General features: G+C 32.6%; 1 protein-coding gene across 1 annotated transcript; it reads left to right on the plus strand.

Moving 5' to 3' along the window:
• The first annotated feature begins 1,641 nt into the window (after nt 1–1,641).
• On the plus strand, nt 1,642–6,458 carry LOC105953299 (protein tesmin/TSO1-like CXC 2). Its single transcript, XM_012976958.2, has 10 exons — nt 1,642–2,221; nt 2,933–3,093; nt 3,182–3,821; nt 3,969–4,477; nt 4,567–4,641; nt 4,915–5,095; nt 5,178–5,273; nt 5,369–5,435; nt 5,663–5,825; nt 5,932–6,458. The coding sequence occupies exons 1-10, from the start codon at nt 2,117–2,119 to the stop codon at nt 6,302–6,304; spliced, it is 2,370 nt and encodes a 789-aa protein (XP_012832412.2). The 5' UTR covers nt 1,642–2,116; the 3' UTR covers nt 6,305–6,458.
• The last annotated feature ends 4,157 nt before the right edge of the window (nt 6,459–10,615 follow it).

A 10,615-nucleotide genomic window follows, 5' to 3' on the forward strand; every position in this document is an offset into this window, starting at 1 on the left:
ATTATAATTCTCTTAGAAAAGAAATAATATGGTGTGAGGGGGACCATGGCAAGAATGAATAGACCGTCGTGTGGGCTAATGGGTCAGTGGCCCACACTTTTAAATTCAGTGGCGCGCCAAAACATGAATTGCTCTAAACGGAGCCTATTTTGGAAATACGGGTCGGCCCGGTATCCGAGGGTATTTTGGGCTTTTACTAATACAGCAAATAAAATACTAATAATAATTTAGTGAAATATTAATTTATACATTTAATAATAACTTATTAATTTATAAAATTATATTTATTATTATTTTCAATAAATACATTTTTATTTTTTATTTTTTTACGTATATATATTTATTGTATCATTAATTCAAAGTATTATATAGTCCGTTTCTCGAACGGAAGCTCTTAAATATGTAATGTACTATGTAATTTAATTTAAGAATTTATTTTTACGCATTTTCAATTTATATATTATATTATATGGACTTCCTATAATTTATGAATGTGAATTATCTCATAAATTTAACGAATTATTAATTTAGCACGATGTTCACGTGTCGTGACCACAAAAAAAAATATTATTTAATCGAGTTTATTAAAAAAATATCACATACATTAGATTTCAAAAACCACAACCATAATCACATAATCTGCAATTCTGCAGTACATCAAATAATAATTTTTGACAAATGTTTATTTATTTATTATTTAATCATTAATTTTGCATAAATCATGATCTCATTTACCACCTATGAAGAAGCTGTCAGATTAAAAATCATCCATATCCAATTATGAGTAGATAACAGCCTTCAAAGAAAATATTTATTAGCATCTAAGTCAATAATTGAGTCACCAAATATTTATTAAATGAAATTAACTCCGCAATTAACAATAAAGATTTTTTCCCAGCAAAATAAAACCGATCCTTCAACAAAAAAACCCACAAAAAAAGCATAACTGAAATTTAAAATCATAGAAATTCATGGAAACTGAATTAAGTTTTTTTTTTTTTGACAAAGTCAATTCCCATAAACCCTAAATTTAATGTAGCAATCAAGAATGCATTTAGCCTAGTTAGGGTTGAAAGTAAAAAATCAGATGAAAAAACAATTCCAATTTCGTAAAGGAAATGTTACGAATTACGAGAATTAAAATGAAAAAAACTTATTCGGAAATTGAAAATTAATGATCAAAGAAATCGATGACAAGATTAAAATTTGATCATAAGTATTTATGTGTAGATTTACGAAAAAACAATCCGATGCAGTGTACAAGACAATCTATTAAAAGAATTTCTCTAAATGAGAGGGGTAGTTTAGGAAAAACATGTCAAAATATGGTTTAATTTTCTTTTTCCGTTTTTTCTTTTATCTTTTTGGCCAAATTACGACCACCCAATGTAAGGTCAAATTATGAAAAAACCTCTCATGTTTGGATAATTACAACCAGCCATCTTTTTAAATATTTTCAATAAAATATGTGTAATTCAGTTATTAACCGAACCAAATTGTATATTCGGTTCGGTAAACGGTATGAAATGTTGGCGTAACGAAGTTTCGATTTGGTTTTTTACCGAATTAACATCCCTAAATTTTACCTCTTGGTGGGTTTTTTCGTTAGATAATGTTTAGTTGAGGGGAATGGCTGTAATTATCCAAACATGAGGGGGTTTTTCGTAATTTGCCCATACCTCAGGGTGGTGGCCGTAATTTGCCATTTATAATATTTTCATCCTTTGGTTTTCCCTCCCAAGCCCATCTTTAACGTTGCCTGCTATGTGGTTCGCATATATATAACTTCACCCACACAACAACACATGGACAACAGCTGTGTGTGTGTGTGTATTGTGTGTGTTTGTGTGTGTGTGTGTGTTTTCTGGGTGGGTGGTGGGGTCGTTTCTCTTTTGTCAGCACAAAGAAAAATCCAATCTTTTTTCACTCTTCACTCTCTCGCACACACACACACACTCCCCACTCTTCACTCTAATTTCCCGCTTCTTCTTGAATTTCATTTCGCTCACTCCTAATTTTTTGACCCCATCTCGTTTTTTCTTGGCCCCCCTGTTGTGAGGTTTTTGTGGTGTGCAGCAAAGCTAGAGAGAGAAAGAAGGGATAGAGAGAGAAAGAAATGGGTGCGGGGGTCGAGACCTCTTCGATTGAAGAGGGAGAAGTGATGGACACGCCGGAGAGGACCAAGAACCACCAGATCGCGACATCTATTACCAAATTCGAGGTTCGATTTTGGGTTTTCTCGAACACAAATTATGCATCCTTTTTAAGGGTTTTTTTTTACTGGGTTTCTTTCTTTCTGCAAAATTTTTTTTGGGGGGGTTCTTAATTGATGCTGGATTTAGGGGTGTTTGACTTTTGAAATTGTTCGGGGAAGAGGGTTTTGAGTAATTTTGTTTTAACGACGCCGTTTGACCTTTTCTTCTCTGCATTGATTCGGGATTTTGGTTTGTGATAAAAAATTCAAGCTGTTTGCAGATGGGTTTTTAATCTGGGTCGGGTTTTCGAAGTTTGATCTTGAGTTGAAATTGTGTTAATTGACAATGGTAATAGATCAATTTTGATGAATTGTAATTATGAGGTTTTGTGCATTTCTACTAAAAGATTAGACAAAATTAGGTTTCTGAACTGTTGTATTGAGTTCTTCTTCGATTTTTGTTTTGTTCTTTCTAGATTTACCAAATTTTTTTTTTGGGCTTCTCTATTTTCCAATAAACTATGTAAATCTATGAAATTCGCATGTTATTTTCGTCACAGAGTGTAGATCGATTGACCCGAAAAATTTCTTGGCTCATTGTCTCCGATTTTGTGCAGATCGATTGACCCGAGAAATTCGTTTGTTAAAGGATTGCAAATTTATGAGTACATCGGTTCTTTTTGTTTTGTTTGTCTTACATTGTTGTCTAACGATGATGTTTTTCATCTCTTCACACAGGACTCGCCCGTGTTTAATTTTCTCAACAATCTTTCTCCGATCAAGCCGGTCAAATCCGCACACATCAGCCAAACAATCAACCCTCTTAGTTTCTCCACAATTCCATCCGTTTTCACTTCGCCCCATGTCACTTCTCTCAAGGAATCAAGATTTCTCCGAAGGTAAAAATTGCAACAATTAATCATATAATATTTTCTTTACAAGTACTCTCGTTTTAAATCTCATTTTTCCTTTTTTTTTTCTTCCTAGGCATCAGCTTTCAGATCCGTCAAAACCTGAGTTTTCTACCGACACAAACAAGGCAATAGTAGACGCGGGCCCCACCAAGAAATCGGACGAACTGCAGGAAAATGTCGACACAAGGGAATCCGACGCTGATGTGGCGGCTTGTCATTCTTCGTACGATTGCTCCAAGTACATTGTCGATTTTGCGGAGGGCTACGATTTCAGCAGCCCAAATGCCAGCTGTGGTCTTAAAGACAAACACGTATCGGTGGTTCCGTTTGTGCAAAATAATAACATGGAGGGGGTAAGCCAGAGCCAGGTCATTGATCGAAATCAAGAATCGAAAACTTGCGATTGGGATAGTTTGATTTCCGACGCCACCGATTTATTGATTTTCGAATCGCCGAATGATGCAGATACTTACAAGAAATCGATGATCGATAATGGGATGAGTTTCTACAATAGCATGGATAGTGACATGCAGAATATGCAGTCTCTTTGCGCGGAAGGTTCTGGAGAGCAATTTTTGGAGGGAAACGAAACGGAGAACTTGTCGACTCAACCTGGTGAAGGAATCGAGATTATCGAGAACAACTCGGAGACTCATGAAATAGTCGGTGGTTCTTCGATGGAGGACAATTCTAGTGAAAAGATGGATTACGAGGTACTAATTATATTTTACGTTTATTTTGAATAGATTATTAGCCGCCCAAAAAAAGTTGATAATCTCTTTTCAAAAGCTTTTGCAAACACCTCCTAATTTATTTTTATTTTAATATAAATTAACTCGAATTTTTGTTTCTTTTGGTAGCATCTTTCCGGTATGTACCGTGGTATGAGAAGACGATGTCTGGTTTTTGAAATGTCCGGGTCCCGAAGAAAGCACTTGACTCAAAATGTGGGTCCGGATTCTTCTTCTTCTTCTGTCTTGATGCAATCCGATGGCAATATGGAATCTTCATCCAACGGTCAGAAATTAGCCCCGATTAAGACAGCAAATATCGAATCTACTACACGTTGTGTGTTACCTGGTATCGGCTTGCATTTAAACGCTCTTGCATCGACTACCAAAGACTATAAAATTGTCGGCCACGATTCTTCTTCGGCTTCCGGAAGGTTACTGATTGGACCTAGCTCATCTGTCAATTTCAGCCCTTTGACTATCGAACAAGATTCGTTGACCAGTGTTTTGCCGGTGACCCCGTCGGAGAGAGAAGTTGTTGGGACTGAAATTACGGTTTTGCCCCCGGAAGATGCTTGCGAGGCATCTGGATTGATCGGGAATGAAGAGATTGGTCATAGTAGTCCGAAGAAGAAACGGTATACTCTCTTGTTTCTCTATTAATCGGACTAGCTAATTTTTTTTTCTCGTATTTTTTAAAACTTTGTTTATGGAATTGGATTTTCAGACGTAGGGTAGAACAAGCTGGGGAGGCTGAAGCTTGTAAGCGATGTAACTGCAAGAAATCGAAATGCCTGAAACTGTAAGTTCGATTTAACTTCATACGGCGTATTTTTGTTATTTATTTTTTCTATTGCAGTTCGAATGGAAATTGGAACGGAAATTCTCAATTCTGCCGATTTCGATGAAAAAATTTCCGATTTTGGAACAATATTTTTCTTTCCAAATTGGAGTAGTGCTCATTACAATCCAATTTCCAATCCGATTTTAATATCTGAAAATGAAAATATATCCGAAAATTCCGATATTCAAAAATTACACTTGTAATTCCGTTTTAAACGTTTGTTAATTACAGTTATTGTGAATGCTTTGCTGCTGGCGTGTATTGCGTAGAGCCATGTGCGTGTATAGATTGCTTCAACAAACCTATCCACGAAGACACTGTTCTTGCAACTCGTAAACAAATCGAATCTCGAAACCCTCTTGCCTTTGCTCCAAAAGTGATCAAGGGTCCAGATTCGCTTATAGAAACTGGGGTTAGAATCTTAATTTTGACTTCGTTTTTCTTCGCTAGTCAATAATTACACAAATGAAATATATATATTTTTTAAATTGTAGGATGATTCCAGCAAGACTCCTGCTTCTGCTCGGCATAAACGAGGATGCAATTGCAAGAAATCTGGTTGTCTGAAGAAGTATTGCGAATGCTATCAGGTTTTTATTTATTTATTTATTTTTCGATTTTATTTATTGCCTTTTTCGATCGTTTATCAGCTGATGGAAATTAAAATTGGCCGATTTTTTCGTAGGGTGGTGTTGGGTGCTCAATTAATTGCAGATGTGAAGGGTGTAAGAACGCTTTTGGTCGAAAAGATGGTGAGTTTTACATTTTAATTTTCAATAAATTTTCGGAAAGTGGAAAAAATATCGAAAAATAACTTTCATTAAAACCAATTATTTGAAGAGTATTTTAAAATTTAGTATTATATATATATATATATATATATATATATATATATATATATATATATATATATATATATATATATATATATATATATATATATATATAAATATAAATTCTTTGTAATTCTCAATCTCAGGATCTGGTGTAATGTGCATGGAAACTGAAGTCGAAGACGATGAAACAGAAACAGCCGAGAAGAATATTCCCGACAGAAGCTTCCGGAAGATCGTAATCGAAAATGACCTCGACCACAACTCCGATTCTTATGTGCTACCCGCGACACCTTTACAGTCTGTAAGGTAAAAAAAAAATCTTTATATGAAATAGTAGGTTTTCGGAAAAGCATATATATATAAATAATAATTAATTGCGAACGTAATAATTCTTATTGAATTTTTTTTTCAGGCAATCGGTGCAACTTCCATTTTCCTCAAAGAATAAACCGCCAAGATCGTCTTTTTTAACCATAGGCGGCGGTTCGTCTTCGAGTTTTAACGGAAGGCAAGGGTTTGTTAGACCGAGCTTTGCTCTACCACCGCCTAAATTCGATGAAAATAAAAATCTCGAAACGGTTATTGAAGATAATGAAATGCCGGATTTTCTCTCGTCTCCTATTGGTGGAATAAAATCCTCGTCACCCAATGGGAAGAGGGTTTCACCGCCACATGGCGGTGGTGGTGGTGGTGCAGGTGCGTCGTTGTCCCCTGGTCTGAGGAGCAGCAGAAAATTGATTCTTCAGTCTATACCGTCGTTTCCTTCTCTCTCCTCGAACCAGTGATATTTCTCCCTTTCGGATGAGCTTTTTTTTTTTTTTTTTTTTTCTTTTAAATTTAAATTTAATTTATGCTTGTATAATAGTGTTGTTGGTGTTTACTACATAATAAAACTTCTAGTTTTATTTAAGTGTTATATACATAATATTCTATGTTCAAGAAGCTATCTCTAGTTGATTATTGTTTATTACGTCATAATGTGCTAGTTTTATACATTATGGGCTCGTTTGGTAATCTATATTGGATTAATTTGGATGAGGTGGGATTAGATTAATTCCCTATTAATTAATTAGATATTTAGTAAGATGTATTAAATTTGTTAAATTTTGGTATGGTAATATATGATCTGTCTATAGAATTTATAACTTCAGAGAATAAAAATTCATATATTAAGAATAAAATAGTATTTTTTCCCCTTTTTTTAGTCATTTCCTGTAAGATTAATTGCGTAGAAGAGAGGTGCTACTAATCTAATAAAATAATAACCGATTTTATTAAAATATTTTACTAATCTTTATATTTATAATTTAGCAAATAAAATTTAATAAAGATGAATTGAATGAGGTGTATTATTATTGGTGTAGTAGAGAAATCAATTGGACAAAAAAAACATGGAACCCATACCATATGATTGTTTTTATTAAAATTAATATAATTAAATTAAAAATAAAAATAAAGATTAAAAAAAAGGAAAAGTTTGAGAATTTTTGGCGTTGAAGACAAATAGTTTCAAGACAAAAACACTTCACATGGGAATTACTCTGCCTTAAAAGGACCAATCAAATGTAAGAGTGGGCCTTTGTTTCGAGCCCACATATATTTTTATTTAGCAAACACTTTGTGAACAAAATAAAAATAAACCCATGAAATTAGTTTAGAATCTTTAGAGGGAACATATATTATTATTTTTTATTATTATGTATATAACAAACAAAATTACAATTTGAATCTTATCACATATCTTTAATGCAATAATTAGTCCCCTCATTTTGTATTATTCACTTTTTTCTTGACTTTTTTGCTTCACATTTTGATGTGATTAATGTGTTATTACACGAGAGTGAAGTTTATCCAGTGTATATCCAGTGTTATTACACGAGAGTGAAGTTTATCTAGTGTATATCAGTGATTGCGGGTTATTTCTTGTGTTTTTGGCTTCACATTTTGATGTGATTAATGTGTTATTACACGAGAGTGAAGTTTATCCATTGTACATTAGTGATTGCGGGTTTTTTCTTGTGTTTTTGGCTTCACATTTTGATGTAATTAATGTGTTATTAAACGAGATCAGTGAAGTTTACCTAGTGCATATCAGTGTTGCGCGGGATTTTTCTTGATTTCACATATTGATGTGATTAACGTGTTATTAAACGAGAGTGAAGTTTATCCCGTGTATACTGCATGTGAGTGATTTTTCACATATTGGTCTCAAATTTCGTAAAAGATTGTAATTTTCTCAAAGTCTTTATTTTGTTGTTTTCTTCTCTAGTTTATCTTCATAATTTAAATATTATTATATGAGTGAGATTTTGGAGAAGGGCATAATATACAAACAAACCAACGGCAAGGTGACCATAAACAATTGTCCAAAATTTCAACCTCAATTATCATTATAGTTGAAGACAGACAATCATTGAAGAGAGAGAGAGAGAGAGAGAGAGAGAGAGAGAGAGAGAGAGAGAGAGAGAGCGTCGGTGAAGTGAAACTACAGATACAAAAATTGGTGAACAGCAAACATCAATGGCAGTAGGCTGTAGTAATATTTTGATTTAAATCAGGAAAACATGTAACATTATATCAAAAAAAAAAAAAGGAAATAAAAAAAGATTTAATAATTTATTGTCATTATATTTCTGTTCAATATGATACAATTACAGTAGTGTTGGTTGAGCTTTCACCTGTTATTTATTAAAATCCACACATTTTATGCTATTATTAATCTCCTAATTTGTCCCTACAAACCAACCAAAAAGTCATATTAATATATATATATATATATGATATATTTAATTAAAGCTTACTTAAAGTAAAGGTAGTGGTGCTAACACTTTCTAATGCTAAAGCAATTGCTTGTGCTAAACTAGATAAAATTGATTCCACAAACTGATTACTCTTCCACACCTTATTCAGCCATATTCATTTTTTTGTTGGGCTTTTTTTTATTTGATTAATTAATTAATTTTTTTTTAAATTTGCTTTTTAGGTGCCATGCACAAGCTAAAATAATGGTGTCCCATATGCATATTTAGTGCAATCATTAAAGCTTTTTCACAAGATTTTCTTGTTGTTTTTTCATAATATATACTTCCCCACTTCTTTCCAAAAGTTCCATGATTACTTCAATGTTCAAAGTGCAAAATTATAAAAATAAAATAAATAAATAATTAAATAAATAAAAAGAATTTTGATTTTAGGACAAGCACAATGATAGATTCTTTCCTAGGATCAATTATTACATGTATTCACTATAATTGTTTTAAATGGTTATTGGGTTTAATTTCCATTTATAAATCTTAACTTAGATCTATTAGCTACAAATATTACTTAAAGAAAAAAAAAGGTTGACATATATCTTACATATATAGTGATGAGCATCATTTCAAAAGATCACATTTCAATGGATATTGAAATTAGCTTTTACTTAAAGAAACATATACTAATTAATTACTAATAGTAATTAACTAGTTAATTACTTTTGATTGGTTGTGAATCCTCCACATGCTAAGTGGACCATGTATAATAAATTGTTTAATTAAAAAAAACCAAGAATATAATGCCTCTTCCATGTGCACAATCATAAATATTTCTACCTCTTAGATGTAACTTTATTGAACAAAATAGAGTAGTTTTATGCATGCCTCAATTCATTTGATTTATGAGAATTAGTGTCTCTATTTTGATATGTAATAATTGAATCAATTAAGTAGTCCAACAATATTTCAGTACATTGAACTATTCATGTGGCCGAGAGCCCTCATAGCCCAGGCATAACGACGCAATTATCAGAGGCACACTCTAACACTGAACTAATTAGCTCGTCGTGCGAGCCTTCCACTAGAGGCCGCGCGAGAAAACCCCATCCCTCTCTTTCCTTTTTTTTCCGCCTCCGTATTGCCCATGTGGCGGCATAGAGGTGAAACAAAGGGGATTCTATCGCCCTGTTCCGACCTGGGATAATAAGCTCGTGAGTTTGGTCTTACTTCACCGTCGAGAAACGAAAGATGATATGTAATAATTGAACCGAGTAGTTCAACAATATCTTAACAAGGTTAGGTTTAAGTTGGCTTAGCTAAGTGGTCTAATTAGCATACTAATTACAATTCACTAATCAACTATAAAAACACATTATTTTATTTATAGGAGAACTACATTTTACTTTTCTTGCTACTAAGTTGATAATTTTTGTTTGAAAGGTTTCTACGGGTGATATATGACTTGAGTATCGAAAGGTAATCTTGCATCATACAGACTGTCAGAGTAATTTAAAATAACGTATCGTGTCTATAATTGCATTTTTTTCTAGGACATAATTATTTGGAATATTTATCGGTTTTTAATGAGGAAGGTAATATATTTAATAAAATTAAACTTAAAACACTTGGCCGACAATAGATGTTTAAGAAAAGCTTAATCAACATAATAATAATGCTAATAACATAATTAAATATTAATTAATTTGGCATGGCACAAGAGTCAATACTCACCTACTTTTTCCCATCTTCTGTGGTGTATGATTATTTCTTCTTATATATATAAGTTTAATTAACATTAACAATACTTATATAATCTCTTACTCTTTATTTTAATTTGTCCTTGTGTTGTGGTTTTTTTTATTTGGCCGACACTATATATTTAATATTTATTTATGCATGTATATACTATATATACTATTTGGTCGATTTTTCAAGTGAATTACTATCATTTTTCTTTGTGAAGAGCCTCACAATTTAATATTTTAGTGTTTTAATTAGTAACGTCAAAATTACTCTAACTTAAGTACCTAATATTTATGATATTGATTTCTTAACCACTATTTTTCAAAATGTCAAAAACATTTAATTTCCCAACCTATCCTTGAAATACTAATTGTAATTATTAAGATTATAAAAAAGGGGTAAATTACGTGTCACTCCTGAGGTAATGTCAAATTACGAAAAAACCCTTATTGTTTGGGTAATTACAACAAATCCCTCAATTATGAATCTTCTTACACATCCTTCTTTATGGTGTCGAATTCAACATAATCTTTTAGATTCCGTGGAATGTTCTCTAGTTTGTTCTCGTTTTTTTGCAAAAATGCAATTTATGATGCATCA

This window comes from Erythranthe guttata, chromosome 7 (assembly GCF_056151865.1).
Source record: "Erythranthe guttata isolate IM_541 chromosome 7, IM_541, whole genome shotgun sequence".
NCBI classification, from domain to species: domain Eukaryota; kingdom Viridiplantae; phylum Streptophyta; class Magnoliopsida; order Lamiales; family Phrymaceae; genus Erythranthe; species Erythranthe guttata.

Bases quoted from the DNA above. Each gene is read 5' to 3' on its own strand.
- LOC105953299 (XM_012976958.2), top strand. From the start codon at position 2,117: ATGGGTGCGGGGGTCGAGACCTCTTCGATTGAAGAGGGAGAAGTGATG. The intron at 3,094-3,181 runs GTAAAAATTGCA...TTTTCTTCCTAG, and splicing joins GAATCAAGATTTCTCCGAAG to GCATCAGCTTTCAGATCCGT. The intron at 4,478-4,566 runs GTATACTCTCTT...TTGGATTTTCAG, and splicing joins AGTAGTCCGAAGAAGAAACG to ACGTAGGGTAGAACAAGCTG.